Genomic DNA, 21,264 nt, shown 5'->3' with positions numbered 1-21,264 from the left:
TTTAAATAAATAATTAAATATTTTTTGGTTTTTTTTAAGTCCTCAGACTGCTACAACCGTAATTTGTTTTATTAAGAAGTTAGTGTTTGTTTATTGTATTTGACAGTGACTCCCAGTGGCCTCTGCATTCACGACCGAACCGTCGCTCTCTCACGAGTCAGTCTTTCGTTCAATTTCGACGGTTGCTCGGACCTTCGGCAAAGCTTCGGCTTCGGCCGGGTTTTAGGCCGAAGCCGAAGGTTTCGCAGAAGGTGGATTTTTTGGCCGAAGCCGAAGCCGAAGCTTCGGTCGGACACTAGTAATATGACATATCGACTCAGTCGCGCTAACGGTGCCGAAACACAGGCATTTGAAACTTTTAGGGGTTAATTTACCACTTAGGTACAGATAAGTTCCGGATGGGCTATCCTCAACTTATCTGACGGATATTCCATACTTCATCTATCAAGAAGTGGTGAAACAGGCCCTAAATATTGTTTTATTTTTAATTTTAGAACTTGGCTCTCCCTCATAAGTTTTGTTTTTAAATTTTAAAATGTACGCTTTTTGCCGCTTTACTTATCTCGTGATAGGTAGGTATATAATAATATATAGGCAGGGGTTTTATTCGTCCAGTATGCATGTCCGCAGTAACGCGTTGATCACGGCGTAGGGGTCGCAGTTCGATGCTGGTCTGCGATCTTCTAGGTACCCTTTCTTCTCTTCAGCGACATGACGCGGTATTCTTATGCTGCTGCCTCGATTGGCGACACCTAGAAAACATGGTTAAAATTATAGGAAAATCTGGAATTATTGCAAAACCTGTATGACGTTGAAAGTTGGAAATGGTTTTAAACAATAATCTAAGTAAATCAAAATAGGTATTTTGTGAGTTACGATGTCACAGGCAGATAATGTGGTTCTCTCATTGTCAGAGTTAGAAAAATTAAGGAGTATTTCCATAATATACGTTGGGTTATGTCAAATCAATGTTAGTGATAATCTGTCGTCTGGGCTTGACAATAACCAACTAAATTACGAAGGTCAGACATCAGCCTCTTAATTCATTTTTTTCATAGTAACCTAAAGCAATGAAACAATATCTCTAAGTGTCTTTAAACACACCATGCCGAAGTTCCGCGGCGGAAGTTCGGCATGATTACGTCAGCAATGTCAAACGCATACAATATAATGCTAAGTACTCACATACGGTTTTGCTCGATAGTTTTACTCCAAAGCATAACGCGACGGAATATCGGCATGGTGTGTCATCGGTAATTTAAAATATATTGCAGGCGGAATCTTCCGAACTTCCGCCGCGGAACTTCGGCATGGTGTGTTGTGTTTAGACACTTAAAGTTAAGTGTTTAGACAAAGTTACCAGCGCTGAAATCATTGATGCTGGCTGTCTCGTGTCGGCCGGTGAGTCGCCGCTCGTTGTCCTTCCCCCCGCGCGGGTCGTACACGCGGATGTGTTTCATGTGCACCTTCGACAGCTTGTCTATCAGCCTCTCAATCTCACTGTAACAGCACGAACCAGGGTAATGAGAAATGTTTACTGGAAAACGGAAAGTGTCGCAAGGACTAAATTAGCAAGTACCTAAGTGTTTGTTTGAAGATTGAAGTACTTATGTTTATTGTTTATGTAGTGTTCAAGTGAAAAATACTAAATGTATTTTGATTTGGCCTGACTACTTCCAGTATTGGTTTGGGCTCTGGTTAATAATATGGATCTTTAAAAAAAATAAGGCGCTACCGTGGAACACTGTACGCGCATGCAATTCATATTACACCACGCACCCTTAACTTATTTCTACTTATTTTGTTTAACAAAATATTTTGGTTATTATTAATTTATTAGAGACTCTGGGTTCAAAGTATACATATTATAATTCGTGCGATCTTTATTCGCATAGGAAACTTCTGTTTGAAAAATAAATGTAAAATTAAACTCAAACTCACATAATCCCGTTTTCATCGCGGGTTTTTTTAGTCGAGAAATTCGTATGGGCGCCCGAGCCGTTCCATTCTTGGACTGGCTTGGGGTCAAAGGACACAATGACGCCGAATTCCTCTGCCAGCCTGTGGAGGATGTATCTGGCCATCCACAGGTCGTCTCCCGCTGTGACCCCAATGGATGGACCAACTTGGAACTCCCACTGCGAAGGCATCGCTTCCGCGTTTGTACCAGCTATGGGTATGCCGGCGTATAAGCAACATCTGAAAAATATAAAAATAACAATCAGTTACACCGTTTGCTCAGGCGACCCATCTGAGTATTTGCCTCGTAATAAAAAACATAATATAAGAAATCAGGTTAGTGGAATGTAAACCCACTTAAGATTCAATCACATATTTGATCATCAGTCATACGACACAGAAAATCTTTGGCCTGACATTTTCTTGCTTATTTTCATCAAGTCAAATAACGTAATAACTATAAAGTACCTACCTGTAATGTGCCAGAATAAGATCTCTCGCAAACACCTTATTGGCCCCCACTCCACAGTAATACGGGCCTTGTGGTGGGGGGAATCCCCCTGGAGGCCAGCCGAACGGTCGCAAATCAGCGTCCAACAGAATATACTCCTGTTCGATGCCGAACCACGGCTCCTCGTCCTTACACTTGTCGTAGGCTTCTTGACATTTCACGCGATGGTTGGTTGCTGGAATACACAATTTCTATTATAAGGTTACTACTTAATGTTTTATTAGGTTTCTTTTATTTCATTAGAAACGTTACTAGTCAGGAAAACGTAAAAAAATACTAGGTATTGACCACTGACCAAATCTGAATAGATAGGGTGAAATTTTTACATAAGTAAACTATAATCCTATAGCTTGTTTTGTATAACATGGTTACCCAATTTCCATGGAACCGTAGCGTAAGGAGTATTTATATCTCTATTAACAGTGATGCTACAGGCGAAAATTGTATAACATTTGCAACTGTTAATCGCCTATTGCATTGCTATCGCAGATTCTTCTTCTTATTTATCATATAAAAATGGATTTTCAAATGTGTTTGTCGCGCTAAAACTTGAAAACGGCTGAACGGACTGGGCTGATTTTAGTCTTAAAATATTCGTAGAAGTCCAGGGAAGGTTTTAAAGTGACACGAAGTTCACCGGGATAGCTAGTAATATATAAAATAAGTTATTCAGGTGTCTTGCTCTAGTATGCTTATCATATCTATCCCTTTTTACCCCTTACTGGTACGGCCCCTCCTGTTTGGACCACAATCGAAATGAACTAGACCCTTACTTGTCGGCTCCATGTTGTATCTGTAGGTGTCGCACATAACAAGGATGTGGTTGCCGCGTCGGAAGGGATCCTTGTAGATGGCTCGAGCCACGAGGTAGGTGTCGGAGTTCTGCCGGTCAGCCTGCCCCGTCGAGCTGCCGTCGAAGTTCCATATTGGAAGATCTGAAATGACAATTTTGAAAATAGTTTTGAGCTTTTGCTATTTTACAATATTGTTATGTCGCCGCCCTAGTGCTTGAGTGGCCAATCGACCAATTTTATCAAAATAGACTTTTTATTTAAAACTATTAGTAAGTAATCCCGATTACCCACTTTACAATATAAATATTTTTTATTTTCCTTGCATATAACTTGCTTTTTTAGCAAAAATAAAATTTCTCATCTCCCATATAAAAACTGTTTTAAGTGCTTGAGTAGACTAACTCCATATTTTGCTCAAATGACCAATCACGGTCAAGCATTTTGAAGGTCACGCGCACGTCACGCGACGCCATTTTGCTTGTTTATTACGTATTATTTGCTTACTACGACTAATTTAAAATATTTAAGTCTATAACAACGAAAAAATGGATTTTAAATTAAGCGAAGTTGATTTGGAAAGGTACTTTGCCAGTTTCTTGATATATTCTTTTGTTTCAATTTTGTTTTAGTGTTCGAAGTTACTTGAGGGTAAATACAGGATGATTATTAGTAAGTACTCAATAAATAATTTATTACCTTGTCACATGCAAGCCATGATCCGTTCATACTATTCTAAGCCCACTTAAAAAAAAGTAGGTTCTCAGATTGACCTCTATGTATGTGTGTATGTATGTATGATGTATGTTGGTCCGCAATTATTGCTCGTTTGGCTGAACCGATTCTGATGCGGTTTTCAGAACAATATTTGTCACATTTAGGGTCAATTTAAACTAGCACAGAATCGAAACGAATTACCAAAACTGAAGATAGCAAATTCAACCTTAACTCCAAAGCGTTAACGCACACATTACTTCTAAGAATTTAAAAAGGCGTGCGCATTCGCGCGAATGCGCCCGACGAACGCTGATTTGCCTCGCAGAAGTAATGTGTGCATTATGTTCTGGAGTTAAGGTTGAAAATGCTATGTTCACTTTTGGTAATTCGCTTCGATGCGCTTTGATTCTGCGCCAATATAAATTGACCCTAATCATAATCATAATCTTAATATCTTTATTTGCTCGAAATGTGGTTAGTAAAAAGATGACAAAAGTAAGTACAGTTTCAGCACAATTCGCTAATAAATTGTTAGCATGCAAATATTAATTTCTCATAATTTTTAAATAATAAAACAGTATTAAATATAAACAATATTATGACAAAAATAACAGTAGTAACAATAATAAAATAATTAAGTAAAATGACATAAAAAGGAAATCTAATTTAAATGTGACAAATATTGTTCTGAAAACCGCATCAGAATCGGTTAAGCCAAACGAGTGATAATTGCGGACAAACAAACATCATAGTATACATACACGGACATATACATTTTTTAATAATTTTATAAAAAGATAAACATACTGTATAGCGAACATGGTGGTATTTTGGACAAACAAGCACTAAACTGGCACGTTATTTTAGAGAACTATCTCCATGTCGTTGTGCTCAATCTCCATATGCATAATTATGTTGGAAGAATTTTGGCCAATCTCCAATAATTAAATGAAATATAATGAGTGCTATAGTTATTATTTTCAATTACTATTTCTATACATATAAAGAAATACTACATTTTTTTAAATCAGCAACAGTTTAATAAACTTCTAATAATATCCATAAGTAATTTAAAAAAAACGTCTCCTGTAAAATTTGCTCACTGGTCGATTGGCCATTCAAGCACTAGGGCGGCGATGTGCTACAATTATATTGATAGCAAAGTATTAAGTAGTGTCAATAACGAAGTTAGAAGTCAAAAACCGGCCAAGTGCATGTCGAGCCACGCGCAATATAGGGTTCCGTAGTTTAGTTTATAGTATTTTTTATGTGGTCGATGAATGTACATTTTAAACGTGTTTTACACTGTACTAACAACATCTCAGTTACTTTCAAAGGAATTTGAACGAATGGTTCCTTTATACATCGCCGAATATATTTTTGAAGTGAAAACTTCTTTAGCGGCGTTGAGCACTTTTGTGGGATGGGTAAAAACTGTGAAACTCGCGTCAGATTCTCGTGCTGATCGAAAAACCGTAAGACGGTTGGAGAGTAGTTTTGTAACATCGAAATCGATTAATCGAACAATCGATTGGTTTTTTTTCGATTGTCGATATTCTTTAATCGATTATAAGGGTTTCGATTTTCTAGAAAATTATTGTGATTGTTAAGCTGTGATAATATTAGGGTAGTTAAACGTTGTGCCGTATTTTATATTTATTGTTTTTAATTTTGACATTTTTAAATTGTAATTTTTATCGGAACGGAATTATTGAATCGTCGTAATATACTGACTGTAGTCAATTTTTAAAATTTTTATATGTAAGTATAAGAAATTTTATGTAGTATGTTATAATAATTGAATATTTTATGGTATAATAAGTATAAGTAAGTATAAAGATAAAATATAACAACAAGCCCTGACAACGTTAGGGGGACAAGAAATTTAAAAAAAGGCTTTCGATTAATTAAAAAAAATCGATTTTTTATAAATCGATTTTCATAAAAAATGGGTTAAAAAAATCATGCACAATGTTAATAATCAAGTTTTCACTTCTGCTGGCTCTCCCGGAGTGCAACCCGTCTTTTTTTAAGTCGATCGACTATTACTCAATAATTTATGAAGTCTTCTTAGCCGTGATAGTTTTCCTTTTAAATTCAGCATATTACCGTTTAGCTGGTAGAAGTGGGGGACTCTTAACGATTTTTTCCACTTTAAAACTTCGTATTTCACAAATGGATCCCTAAATCGAAAAATTATCTATGAATACTCATAATATTTTTTAAAAACCTATCCAATGACACCCCACACGGTGGGGTGGACGCGAAAAAAAAATCTTCCCCGCTTGATGTGTAGGGGAGGTACCAATAAAAAATATATTTTTTTAAGATTTCATGTACCATTTTTTCGGCATCATTAATATGTGCATTCATGTCAAATTACAGACTTGTAGGTCCTATAGTTTCTGAGCAAAACCGCGAACAGACAGACGGACAGACGGAAGGTCAGACCGAAACTATAAGGGTTCCTTGTTGACTACGGAACCCTAAAAATGTACGGGATTTGACATTTAAACGCATCACGATTTGCATGGGTCATGCCACTTAATGACTTTGACTAAGCACTCAGGTTAGGTTAAGTTAACATAATTCCTAAAAATCTAAATCGTGCACATGTTGAATGTAATGTAATATAATCAACAAGGTGGTCATAAAATTGCCCTTTAAATTAGAAAATATTTAAAACGACATCACAATTTTATAGGTAGGTACATTCCCATTTCCCTTAATAACATGTTTCCCCAATTTAGTACCATACAAAAGTCCACAGGCTATTAATAACAAAATCGATACATACAACGGAATGAATACGGCGCACCAAATTAGGAAAAGACATCAACGAAACATAATTGCTTGTCTGGAAGGGAGTGCCCCGTATGTTTATTTTGGAATGTGTGGGCACACATTAAAGAACACCATAATATGCCTTAAGCCTATAAATATAGTAAACCCAGAATGGCTCTCATACTAATTCATCTATACTATAATATTAAAAAGCGGAAGAGTTTGTTTGTTTGTTTGTTTGAAGGCTCTAATATCAGGAACTACTGGTCCGATTTAAAAATTTCTTACAGTGTTAGATAGCCCATTTATCGAGGAAGGCTATAGGCTATATTTTATCACGAGAAGACTAATAAGAGCGAAGAAATTGAGGAAAATGTGGAAAAAACGGGGGAAATTATTTGAAAGGGCTTATCTCACGAAGTACTGGAGCAATTTTTCTGTTATTTGACACACATAAGAAGTAGACCACCTGAAGGATCATAGGCTATTTTTTGTGGACAAATATGTCTGTGAAATATCTAATTTACGCGGGCGAAGCCGCGCGGAACGTCTAGTCATAATCTAAATTCCGGTAACTACCCTGAGGTTGGCGCCACACAGCCGAAAAAGTTCAAAAGTATTATTAATACAGATAGATCTATAATAATCATAATATTATTATAGTATTCCGGATAATAAAATGAAATTTAGATTATGAATCCAAAGAGCTATGTGGACGGCCTAAAGAAGAGTTTCTTCCGCCGCGCCGCGCCGGTTCTTCTCGCCGGGTTAGTTCCCGAACCGGTGGTAGGCACTATAGTTCCAACGTTCAGAAAAAAAAAGTAAAATATTTACTCTGAATAAAAATTATTGATTGATTATAATTTTTATGATTTTAAAGATTTTTGCCTTAAATGTGATTTATGTTTATCTTTCATTTATTATAATAATTTAAGATGAAAATATAAAGAGTTAAAGAATATACTTACTTAGGACTATTTATATTACGAACAACCACAGAAATAAATCTTGATTCATTTCTGTGCGAACAACAAACAAAATCAATAGCGATAATAATAGTCGTACAAAGTAATAATTATTACGAGTATATCACTGCCCAGGGAAAACAGTACTATTAAGAATGAGTAAAAATAATGCTCATACATCGAAAAGGCTTCATTTTATTGATGTTATAGACGTACAGATAGCAAGTATTCTGATAGGAAATAATTAATATTGTTAGGTTTCTTACGGCTGTTCCCAATATTTGATCTATCTCTGATTTTGCCCTACTAGAGATAGGAATAGCTCACAATTGATATAAAATATATGTCTCTAATGTCTAATGTGAGCTATTCCTATCTCTAGTAGGGCCAAACCTGAGATAGATCAAATATTGGGAACCGCCGTTAGTCACTTGTACTATCAGAGAAATTGATACATAGGTAGAAAGCGGGCCTAAGTCTTTTTGGTCAGGTTATCTCAAGTTAGTGGCAGTCGTATTGCTGGGCTTTACTAACCCGTTACCCGACCATATAAGTTAAGGTTTTTTAGATTCAGTTTTACGTATACCAAGGGTCACTGCAGTACGTATTTCAAATTACAAGACATTACTTAGTAATTATCTCGATTTGGAAGTCATATTTAGTGTGACCATGTGCTTAAGTACTTATTCTTTATATTTAAACTTGCATTAACTATGATTACCACTAATGTGTTTTGCGATAGCATTTATGGCTAGTTTTAGATAAGACAATCCGTTTAATTTAGCGTTGCTTTACGCTGGGTACATATTAATTGCAGAAATATGCCCGTAGCAAATGAGAAAATTGCGGTGATTTCTCTGAACTTGGCCCTCCTAAGGTTGCGTTTCAATCAGAGATGCGTTGCGAGGAATGTGTTTTTGAGATCCAACAGGATCGCCGCGCTGAGCGAGGTCACGGCAAGCTCACGTCAATGAAGCGATTCTATTGGTTCTCAAAAACACATTCCTCGCAGTACTTCTCTGGTGGAAACGCAGCCTTATATTTAGCCAAGATCAATAGCGGTAGGTGATAACTGATAAGTGATAACCAAACACCAAATCCTATTCATGACATGAACTTAAAGGTACTTGAAGGACATGCCAAGCTGTCTTGGGTTTTCTCTTATTTTGCTTTATTCCTATTTTGCTTTTGATCAAAAATCAGAAGCAGAATAGGACTAAGAATTAGTATTCCATGAGATATTATTTTGACGCATTCTGTACAAAAATTACTTACTTACAGCATGATACAGGTACCACAGGTTTATTTGCTTGTTTTCATCGTTTTATGAAATGGCATCGCAATTCGAAATGCAAGATCGCAATAATTTGAAAATACTCGATCCATTATGAGATACCTTTAGGAGATTTAGGTATGAAGTTCAGCGTGCGGTCCTTGCATCTCATATGCTCGCCGCTCCCGTCGATCCAGACGTACGTCACCAGGATCTTGTCATCAGGTATCGGCAAGTCCTTGTAGCGACCCAGCAGTGTCTTGCACAGCACGGCATTCGGCGAGTTGGTGAGAACTGGCCCAGAGAGGATCTTGGGATTGTCTGGAAATTATAGTAAAAAAGAATATAAAAAATATAATCTGACTAGCTGAACCAGCAAATGTTGTTTTACCATATAAATTATTTCTTGTATCAATATAAAAGTAGTTTAAAAATATTCTCAGGCCTGACGAATGTACATACAAAATTTCATGAAAATCGGTTGAGCCGTTTTGGACGAGTTCCCGCACAATAGAGAATTTTATATAAGTACATAATAAGATAGAGCAATTTAAGTAGCGTATGTCACTGATCTGATTCAAACCTTAATAGTGAAAATTTGATCAAATCTTGATAGTGGCTAGAGATGGAGCAAGTATACCTACTTCTGGCATTTAAGTAGTTTTGGTTAATATTAAGTATCTACTGCAAACATTTTCAAATTTATAATTATAGCTACACAATACACATGCAGGCTAAAATATAATAAAACTAAAATTTTACATAAAAATTAATATCTAACAATTATTGTGAGCTTACCTTCTATCTTTTGCGTTGTTTCTGCCATTCTTATTTTTTGATCTGTAATAAGAAAAAAGTTCTAAATATAACAAAAAAAACATAAGTAATTTGGATATTATGTACCATCGAATAAATTGATTCATATGCAGATGACGGACCTACGTCATTAATTGGTCAGTTTCAGTTTGTGTCAATGTAGACGTGTCAATTCAAGCTGTGAGGTCGTTCGCTGAGCGTGCACCCGGCGCGGCCACCCGCGAGGCGTTCTTGTTTCATGTCATCGCATAGAGCGCTGCGTGAGGTGGTTCAGCCTTCGCACGCGGCGCGTGCAGCGGTGCCCGCCCCGTGGGCGACGGGTCAACAATCTAGACGTGACAAATAGGCTGATTGGCTGACGCCTTTGTACACGTCGGCGTCGTCGTCTGTTGGCTAGGTAAAATATCAATAAAAATCCATAGGTATCGACTGTACACCCGTGCGATCTAAATTATATTGGCCGCTGCGAGACACGGGTGACCGTCGCGGGCGGGACCGTCGCGGCCGCCCGCGACGGTCAGGCGGGCGCACGCTCAACGCAGCGAACGCCCTGAATTGTGATCGGTCGGATGGGTTTGACTTTTTTTTTGTAGTATGCTGTCCCACTGCTGGGCAAAGGCGTCCCCCAAGGTCTTCCATTTTTCTCACTCCTGTGCCACCGCTGGCCAGCCTGGCTGGTATGCTTCCAGCTCATCGCGCCATCTTGTTCTAGGCCGGCCGCGGCGGCGGTGTCCATCTTCCGGTACCCTGCACTCTGTTGAGATCTTTTCCCAGCGGTCGGGATGACTTACCACGACCAAATTACTTAGGTCCACCTATCAACTTCTCTGATAGTACAAAAAGCCTAATGAGGCGAGTAATAATAAGATACCTAAAATAATAGATCATATAGGAGGAATTCAGCTGTAGTCATTCGTGGTCGTCCGTCGTGATGATCACAATTGCGTATGCAGCAATGATCATTAATTTATAATGAATCATTATAAATAATATGAAGATGTGTCTGTCTCTAATTACCTCATTAAGTATGCCGATATTTACCATCGGGATACATGATGTATCCCAAAACGTATATTGTAATGTATTAGTAGAAATGCAATGGAAACTACTGGAATATATTTTATTATAAAAATATATGCAGTTTCCGTGTGATAAACAAATTCCGGTGCAACCAAGTCACGGGCACGTACGTTTAAATATATTTTTCTATTAGGTCTATGAGACACTAAAAAAAAATAAAATATTAAATATATTTTAATTCAAAAATGAAAATTAATTTTAACTAAGTATACCATTTTTTTGCACGTCTACACGGTGCCTACCACCGGTTCGGTAACCAACCGGATGGGTACTAATTACTAATTAGGTATTACAGCAAAGCGACAGGCGTTTGACAGCTGATATTGCTGCTGCAGCTACCGCCAGGCACGTTTCCTTGCAGGCGTAAGAATCTCGCACTCTCTCAAAAAGTCCAGGAGTGAGCACACTGAGACGGGCCGTGCCGGGGCTCAGCGTGCCGGGGCTCATCGCAAAAATCCGCCTCCATACAATTTGTATGGAAGCGGATGCGCGTATCGCACACTGTGTCGGGGCGCAGCGGATTTCCGCTTCCATACAAATTATATGGAGGCGGATTTTTGCGATGTGCCCCGGCACGCTGAGCCCCGGCACGGCCCGTCTCAGTGTGCTCACTCCTTAAAACAACCGTGAACTGGCTATTAATCTGCTTGCGTTGCAATCATACGCAACAATTTTATGGCTTTGTATTTTTCTTATCTGCTACTCGCGTTGAAACTATGGTAAACAGTAGCTTGTTTCCTAAGACTTATTACTACTTATTGGTTTTCCTTTAGTGTGTTTGCTTTTCAATCCGTTATCTCATTCACCGAAAGACCATAATATTAAGATGTATGCTATTGGATTAAGAGCAGGTATACATGGGAAGCGTACACATGCAACTTGCGCGCGTTACTGGCGCGTTTGCATGACCTGTACCTACTACCTACGCTTCAATAGAATCCGGGGTTCTCAAAACGCGGGTTCTCAAAGCGCGCTTCAAAACGCCCAATGTGTACTTGCTCTAAGACCGAGTTTCACCAACGACTGTTAAAATTAACGCTTGAATTAGTATCACGTTACATCTTTCGTCTTTCATATGAATGGAAGAGAAGACATGATATTTTAACAAGATGTTAACACTTACAGACGTTGGTGAAATTGGGCATAAGTATCTTGTCTCACCGTTTATCTCAATTTATGGCATTAATTGGTATGATAACTGTAAGTATATTTAATATTTATGGATTCTTAGAATTCATAGCTATACTGCTAACAAATCAATTATTGCTAAGCTATAAACATTTTAAAAATTATTAAACTTTGCATAGCGGCAACCGAATCAAGAAATTCCGTAACGAGAAACCTAACACCTCCGACTAGCACAGCGGTCGGTCGGTAGTCGTATGCTAATTATGATTGCATAAGTTGTTAAAAAATTATATCCAATAGCTTTACCGCGGCAGTCCTCGAGTGCCACACGTATTTTTTAAATTAAATAAATATTTACAAATACCGTCCCACGTGTAAAGTGTACAATGTACCATCGAGGAAATTGATTCCTAGGCAGTTGACGGACCTACGTCATTTGGTCCGCGTATATTATGTCAATTCAATGTTAGCTGTAACCGGTCGGATGGGTTTGACTTAACGCGACCAAATTACGTAACTACTTAGGAATCAACTTCTCTGATAGTACATGCACACTAGCCCCAAAGCTACCAGGCGCGGGCGCAGCCTGAAGTTTTGGAGGGGGTCACTCACTAGTCACTATTCCTTTTATTATTTGGCAAGATTTTCAGATTTTTCACTCTGACCTTCGATTTGGGGGGGGGGGTCATGTCCTCTGTGACCCCCCCCCCTTCGGACCGCGCCTGAAAGCTACATAATATAACTATTAGCTATAGCACAGGTAAACAATCACGTTCTTGACACACCTCATGCAGATTAGCTGGCACGATGCCAGTGGATATGTGATGTTATACTTATAGTACCCAGAATCTCCTTTTTTAATGCAATGTTAATGAAGCTTTGTTCCTTGTTCGATTTAGTCCATTTCCTGTCAAAGTTCCATCGAAGAAATTGATTCCTAGGCAGTTGACAGACCTAAGGGCCAACCTACACCGCCTACCCCATCTGGGCGGATTATGTCAATTCAAGGTTAATTGTAATCTGTCCCTGCGTTTGACACGCAACCAAACTACGTTGGTCCCCCATCTGCCTAGGAATCAACTTCTCTGATAATACAAAATGGAATGGTCATGAATTATTGTCAATAAAAACTAAACTTAACTCTGGAACGAACTGTCGCCAGCTGCAGGAGTATTTCCGGACCAAAACGACCTTCAAACCTTTAAGAAGAGATCGTATTCTCTATAAGGCTGGCAACGTATATCTGCAATTCTTCTGATGTCGCGAGCGTCCATGAGCGACGGTAGTTGCTTTCCATCAGGTGACCCGTTTGATCGTTTAAAAAAATCAACATCTTAAACGTTTGTTTGACGTAGGTGCATCTTATGAGGACACTATTTTGCTTTATTTTTGTAGGAAACTTACTGAATCGAACGAGAAACGAAGCTATATTGCTCTTGAATCGATGGTAGAATTGGAGTAGTGGACTTGGCTGCATGTGATGCACCTTTCACAATCAAATCGAGCATTTGACAACAATTAATCAATTAGGATAATATTGTAATCAATATTATAAATTGCATCTTGTCAGAGACTAAAAAATGAAGATTTTCTATGAATAAGTATGAAAATAGCATAAAGTTATAATATCTAAAATAGATAATAATATTATGGTATTCCAAGCTATTTTGAAGTTTGAACACTAAAAATATACACGCTATTTGACCGAGCTTTGCTCGGTATTCGAACAAACACGAATAAAATGACATTTTCTAAAAATTATTCCTATTTAAAGATATAAGTAAGATAAGATTATACATAGTATAATACTTATACATTATTTTTCGTGTACATATAGAAAAATATAAATCCATATTTTGAAAATAAAAACTTAATAATTTGTAACTACAAAAGTCTTTACTTATACCTACTTACGACAAAGTTTCAAAACATGAATATTATTGTAATCCTGAAATATTGACTACTTCAATCGTTCTTTTTCTATGTACTCAAGTAAATAAAAATTAAATATTTTAGTACCCACGTATTAATTCAATTTCCAGAATAGGCAACAAGTACTCGTCTATCCTTAACGAAATGATGTCCAGAATCGTTCTATCGACTCGTAAATCCATTAAAAACCTTCCTTCTAGCTTACAATACTAACCTTATTCGCACAGGTATCGCATGTATTAGAATTCGTTGATATTTGTAGAAAATTTCACAATGTTATTGAATAAAAGCAAACAAAACACTCTGTCAGACGCGCGTGAGCCCCGGGCGAGTGGAAAATTACGACTGAATCGAAATTGTATTTATAGCGTGTATACTACGTATAACCCTCCAGGCTACGATCTTAGCCCGTCCATTTTACCTATGACCTTTATGTCGGTGACATAAGGCTTAAAATTAAAACTCCGAGGTAGAATAATTATTAGGGATTGCAATCCGGATACTTCGAAATCCGAAAAATCCGGATAAAGGTCACAGCACACGTCATATCAACTCGTCATAAAAAGGGATCGACACCGTATCGCCCTCAATCGCTTTTCGCCTCGCCGTCATCCAGGCGTCAACCTAACGTACGCATGTAACCAAAGCGTATCAGTAGCGCCTGCACGTCAATCCGGATTTTGAAAAACGAAAATCCGGATGATTTTTGTTTTTAACGTTGTTCGTGGCGGCCGAAAAGGAAGATCTTCCGACCGAGCGAGAATAGCATGCTCGGTCAGGCCGAAGCCCACTGACGTCATTTCAGACGTTGTATATATCTTGCCGTTCTACGAAACTTCGATAGCGCGATGCAGGAATGTTAGGCGAATTGTGGGTACCGCCACATCACTCCCCCCCCGAAGACCTGTGGTATTCTTCGATGCGGTTCTTCGTGTTGTCAGGTGTGGGCCGAAGCTACGCGTGCAATGACCAGGAGAGGGACCCCGTTGCTCTGCTTGTTGACCGGTCGTTGTAGCCTATGGCTGCCCCGTTCAAGCCAGACACGGGTTCGACCGGCGCGGAAGCCTAACGCGGCTTATGGTCGAGGCGACCCGGTTATGCTTGATGTCTGCTGACGTGGTGCGGAGGGGCGGGGAGTGTTGATGTTGATTGATGTCCAGAAGGATGCGTGTTCTTGTCGGTGGTCACCAATTTAACGTTGTTCGTGGCGGCCGAAAAGGAAGATCTTCCGACCGAGCGAGATAGCATGCTCGGTCAGGCCGAAGCCCACTGACGTCATATCAGACATTGTAAAATCCGGACGTTTCAAAATCCGGATTTTCGGTTTTTTCGAATATAAGTAAAAATTATGAAAAATAAGCTTTTACGTAATATAAAATTAATTTTAATATATCTGACATACAAATTCATATAATAATATGTATTTTGTTTAAAGGCGCTATCACAACTTTGCGTGGTCTACACGTACCAAAGTCAGACTTTCGTATGTCTAACATTCCATTGTGTAAGTTGTTTGGTGGTTGTAATTACATTTGTTAACATTTTTTCATTTTATTTAAAAGAAATAACGACATAATATTATTATTTTAATTTCTTATAACCTAGCTCTTATTTTACTATATTATTAAGTATATATGTTTTCTATAATGATAATATAACCCTTAACCACCTGTCATACGTCTCACAGACTCCGCTGATATTATTTTTGTTAATATTTTTGCGCCGGAGTGTTGTATCGACTCGTTGGCTTTTGTACCTTTTTCCTGCGCCCCTAGCTATCGCCCAACGGCTTGACGAGGTTAGGCATGCATGTATTTATCTTATAAAGACTTGCGGGGGTCTGAGAGACCCCTGTCAGGAGGTTACGTAATTTTTTTCGAATGTAATTTTTTTATTGTTTTGGAAATAATGGCTCTTAATTGGGTTCTTATTGAGCGTTGGTTGGACCAAGGCCTGACAAATGATGAAAACATACCGAACGACGAATGCAGCGATGTGGAGCCGGTCAAAAATAATCATATTGTATTGGAAGATAGTTCATAGTGGAGCGTCTGATTCCGAATGCGAAGAGCCAACTGCAGTGCAAAGAAGCTATACATCACAAAGTTATGTTCCTTCGGAAAGTGACCAAGAGTTTTCATTTGAGGATGATGTGCCAACTAGCGGAAATTCGATCTAGACCTAGGAAGAATGATTATTTAGCCAAAAATCACTTTAGTTGGCCATCTGCCCTGCCTGAAATTGCATTCTAGTGAACTTATCTGTGCAGCTACATAGACAAAAGGTTGAAAGCAGTTACATGTTTATGTCCATGTCGATGTCGATGTCGATGTCGATGTCGATATCGATGTCGATGTCGATGTCGATGTCGATGTCGATGTCGATGTCGATGTCGATGTCGATGTCGATGTCGATGTCGATGTCGATGTCGATGTCGATGTCGATGTCGATGTCGATGTCGATGTCGATGTCGATGTCGATGTCGATGTCGATGTCGATGTCGATGTCGATGTCGATGTCGATGTCGATGTCGATGTCGATGTCGATGTCGATGTCGATGTCGATGTCGATGTCGATGTCGATGTCGATGTCGATGTCGATGTCGATGTCGATGTCGATGTCGATGTCGATGTCGATGTCGATGTCGATGTCGATGTCGATGTCGATGTCGATGTCGATGTCGATGTCGATGTCGATGTCGATGTCGATGTCGATGTCGATGTCGATGTCGATGTCGATGTCGATGTCGATGTCGATGTCGATGTCGATGTCAATGTCATGCATGAGCATGAGCATGAGCATGAGCATGAGCATGAGCATGAGCTTGAGCCTGAACATGAGCATGAGCATGAGCATGAGCATGAGCATGAGCATGAGCATGAGCATGAGCATGAGCATTAGCATTAGCATGAGCATGAGCTTGAGCCTGAACATGAGCATGAGCATGAGCATGAGCATGAGCATGAGCATGAGCATGAGCATGAGCATGAGCATGAGCATGAGCTTGAGCTTGAGCATGAGCATGAGCATGAGCACGAGCACGAGCACGAGCACGAGCACGAGCACGAGCACGAGCACGAGCACGAGCATGAGCATGAGCATTAGCATTTTTTTACTTTTGAATCGTTAATTTTGAAAAATGTTATTTTTTCATCCTAAAAACTGTATGTTGCGGCCCACAACACCAAGACCAAAACATGTTTGTGGCCCGTATGAAAAAAAGTTTGGGGACCACTGCCCTAGGCGGTCAATTTTATTATGCAATATCATTGAACAATATAGTATTAGAACAAATTATTTGACAATAAGATTGAAAGGCGGGCACGTTCAATATCAACCCTAGACGGTCAATAATTTTGGATTGTCGAAATTTGACATGTTGCACATAACAGAATATTGTTAGAAACGTTGTCAAACGTCGAACAAAACTTTTTGTTTACTGTCTATGCTGGTGCTGCCCCTACCGTGAACGGTGAAAGCCATTGCAGTAATATAATATTATATAGGCACTATTATTTAAATAATGGATCGCGTTGTCGAGCTTTTCAACTTCGTAGTGCCATCTGTGCTTATTCCATCATATGAAAGTCTACAATCACAACCGACAAAAAGTTCGAGGAAGTTTATTTTACAAGCTTTTTGTAAGTTTCGGTATAATGCAATAGATGGCTCTGTGACAATAATCTGGGAACTTTAGCCGAGTATTTTTGTTTGACTTTTAGGATTTTGTAATCTGTACCGAAAAGAAACATCCACACTAATACTTCTACTATTATAAATTGGAAAGTGTGTCTGTCTGTCTGTCTGTCTATCCGTTACCACCACTAAACCGGTTTTGATGAAATTTGATATGGAGGTACTTTGAGTCCAGGACAAAAAACAAAAAGGACATAGGATATTTTATCCCAGAAAAATGTACGGTTCCCGCGCGGTAAACTACGAGTAATTTTGAGGTGGTGGCAACGGAGTTGCGGGCGTCATCTAACTACATAATCTATACTAATATTATAAATGCGAAAGTATCTCTGTCTGTCTGTCTGTCTCGCTTTCACGCCAAAACTACTGAACCGATTGTTATAAAATTTTGTACACAGATATTCTAAAGCCTGAGAAAGGACATAGGCTACTTTTTAACTGGAAAAAGGGGTTGTAAGGGGGTGAAAATGCGTAAATTTGTTCAAATTAAGTTAGTTCCAAAAACGCATAACAGATTGCGCCAAGAGTCACCTAGATCGCGCTATCGCTTGCTCATATATATTTCTATAAGAGGTGGTATCATTTTAAATTAAGTTTTACAATTCTTTCGATTGTTATACACGTTATTAATTAATAACTCACGGCTCACCTACCAACATAGATATCAGAAACAACAGCGCCAAAACTACTGAACCGATTGTAATGAAATTTTGTACACAGATAGTCTAGAGCCTGAGAAAGTACATAGGCTACTTTTTAACTGGAAAAAGGAGTTGTAAGGGGGTGAAAATGCGTAAATTTGTTCAAATTAAGTTAGTTCCAAAAACTCATAACAGATGGCGCCAAGAGTCGCCTAGATCGTGCTATCGCTTCCGAGGGTCGGTGGACGGTGTGGCTTATAAAAAATTTTAATTAAAAAAATATATATTATGTGCACACTGCACACTGGACGGCTGGTTTGGGTATTTTGATTTAAGGGGTACCAGGGTTTTAAAAAGCTTTTGACACCAATTTTGTTGACACCGCGCGCTATAAACTGAAGTCCACGCGGACGAAGTCGCGGGTAACAGCTAGTATTTTATAAACAGTACCCTAACTATTACAGATACTGTTAAAATGCTGTCTGTTCTTTTGTCTATCCATAAATCCATAAATAAAAATGTTCACTGATGATATAATATTTTGTTACCATAATACAACATCTTATTAAAATGAGTCTTTAATATTATGTATTCGAATTTTATCAAACGTGAAAAACTCACAAGAAATCAAAGTTATTTACAGGGTTTAATAGTATTTACTACTTATGTACTAAGTATAGTTAAGTAGTAAAATACTTAAGTACTGGGTAGGTTGCACCGACTTACTTTAACAGCTATAACTTTAACTTTAACATTAACAAAATGTCAAATGAACTGTCAAGTCGATAATGGACGCCATATTTGATGATACCCTTAACCTTAACTGAACGCCTCTGGTGCAACCCACCCGTCTTAGTAATAATTAATGTCTTACACAAATCACACAATCATGATGATTAGGACAATACAAAATATTATAATAATACTATAAATTGTAACAAGTAGGTACCATCCAGTAAATAACAGCAACATAACATAACAAAGTGTCAACATTTTGCTGCTAATTTACAGCGTTTTAAAACCAAAATATATTTGGTTTTGAATAACGTTGTACTTAAACACGTATAATGGACGATAACGAATGGTAATTTCATTCTGTATAATTGCAATGACCGGTAATGCAATTAAGATGGCAACTATAATTGCCCGCCCATATTATAATTTACAATGTACAACAATTAGCATAAAAGCTCAATTATATTTAAACGACTTTCAGAACTGCCGATGTTTTAAACACAAATTAACGTAAACACGATTTATTTTACTCGTACATCACCGGTGGCTACGTTTTTGGAAATGCAAAGACTTCAATGGCTTTATAATATTCTACTTAATATACTCGTATAACAACTTTGTATCACTATCCTCCTGTTATAAACCTTGACTTCCACAAATATTTCAAGACTAGAATTTAAAATACCTAACTTTAAAATTCGTTTTTATTTATATTTTATACTAGCTGTCCCGGTGAACTTCGTGTCACTTTAAAACCATCCCTGGACTTCTACAAATATTTTGAGACTAAAATCTGCCCAATCCGTTCAGCCGTTTTCGAGTTTTAGCGCGACTAACACAATTGAAAATCCATTTTTATATATAAGAAGATAATTGTGTAGTGTTCCAAGTGGGGTAAGATATCTCTAAAATTACATAAATTATTGCATCCCCCTTTTTGTACTTAAATTATTTCATGACCCAGATACATTTAAAACCTAAATGCTTTTATTAACTTATCTCTATATTTTCTTTAAACTCAATGCTTTTTTAACGGCCGTTCCCAATATTTGATCTATCTCTGGTTTTGCCCTACTAGAGATAGTAATAGCTCACAAATGACATAAAATATATGTCTCTAATGTCTAATGTGAGCTATTCCTATCTCTAGTAGGGCCAAATCAGAGATAGATCAAATATTGGGAACCGCCGTAAGTTGTTATACAGGGTGTAACAAAAACAAGTGATAATACTTTAGGGTATGTACGTGTTCCTTGTAGAGAGTTCACTGTGAAAGTGGCAGCGCTGAAAGACCAAATTTTTTTTTTCACTTTTGTATGGGGAAACTCGTGACGCTCGGGCCCTTGCCCATACAAAAGTGAAAAAAAAAATTCATCTTTCTGAGCTGCTACTTTCACAGTGAACTCTCTACAAGGAACACGTACACACCCTAAAGTATTATCACTTATTTTTGTTACACACTGTATAATGCACACTTTACATACATTAAGAAATATATTAAGAAATTATTATAGATTTTAAAACAAATTACACGACCGGTTTCGAAAGAAATCATCAATTACATTTTAAATATATGAAAACCTTCACTCTCAGAAACATTTAAAGACATTTGTCTCTGAGCCGGCCGCTAGACGATCAATTGTATTGTCAATATGACGCTTCAATTTTATAGAACAGTTTATTTGACAATTAGATTGAAGGCGCACAATGTTCAATATCAATCCTAGACGGTCAATAATATTACGAACTACATGGCAATGCGTGATATTGCGCAATAAAATTGCTCGTCTAGGGGCCCGCTGAAAGCGACAGTTTGTGACTCCCTTGATCATTAAAGGTAGAGCCACAGATTTACACAAATCTGCACATCAATATGTACATAAACCTATAATTAAGTCTATGAATATGTAAGACCCTCTTTAATTTCGAACTAAGACCAAAGAGGTCTCGTTCTAAAAGTCTTACATTTGTGACCTCATTCGTCCTCCTAAAATCAATATGTTTTCAATGACAAGGCCAAAATATTGGGTCTATTAATATAGATTATACGCATAAATATGAAGCCCAGCCACAATAGAGTATAAAATATTACAATAGCAACATAACAGTAAAGGTTCGTGCACACTGTACTGAGCCGCAGCGTGAGGGCGGAGCGCAAAAAATCGCTTGAAAACAAGTTTTACCAATTACAATTATTAAAGACGTAAGTGGAAGAAGATAATGAATATTGGATACC

General features: G+C 38.0%; 1 protein-coding gene across 1 annotated transcript; it reads right to left on the bottom strand.

The window, feature by feature from the left end:
- Positions 1-519: 519 nt before the first annotated feature.
- On the bottom strand, positions 520-14,288 carry LOC121727634 (glutamine synthetase 2 cytoplasmic-like). The gene is made up of 8 exons (XM_042115569.1): positions 14,171-14,288; positions 9,799-9,840; positions 9,124-9,321; positions 3,244-3,405; positions 2,432-2,645; positions 1,942-2,199; positions 1,361-1,500; positions 520-752 (listed from the first exon to the last, which is right to left on the bottom strand). Exons 2-8 carry the CDS (start codon positions 9,824-9,826, stop codon positions 604-606), a joined length of 1,149 nt encoding a protein of 382 aa, XP_041971503.1. The 5' UTR covers positions 9,827-9,840; positions 14,171-14,288; the 3' UTR covers positions 520-603.
- Positions 14,289-21,264: the final 6,976 nt, after the last annotated feature.

This window comes from Aricia agestis, chromosome 6, assembly GCF_905147365.1.
Source record: "Aricia agestis chromosome 6, ilAriAges1.1, whole genome shotgun sequence".
Taxonomy (NCBI): domain Eukaryota; kingdom Metazoa; phylum Arthropoda; class Insecta; order Lepidoptera; family Lycaenidae; genus Aricia; species Aricia agestis.
The sequence above is the reverse complement of the archived record's forward strand: the minus strand, read 5'-3'. Positions and strand labels throughout refer to the sequence as shown.

Coding starts and splice junctions, on each gene's coding strand:
- LOC121727634 (XM_042115569.1), bottom strand. CDS start 9,826: ATGGCAGAAACAACGCAAAAGATAGAAG. Junction 3,406..9,123: donor CATACCTAAATCTCCTAAAG/GTATCTCATAAT, acceptor TTGTCATTTCAG/ATCTTCCAATATGGAACTTC. Junction 2,200..2,431: donor CTTATTCTGGCACATTACAG/GTAGGTACTTTA, acceptor TATATTTTTCAG/ATGTTGCTTATACGCCGGCA.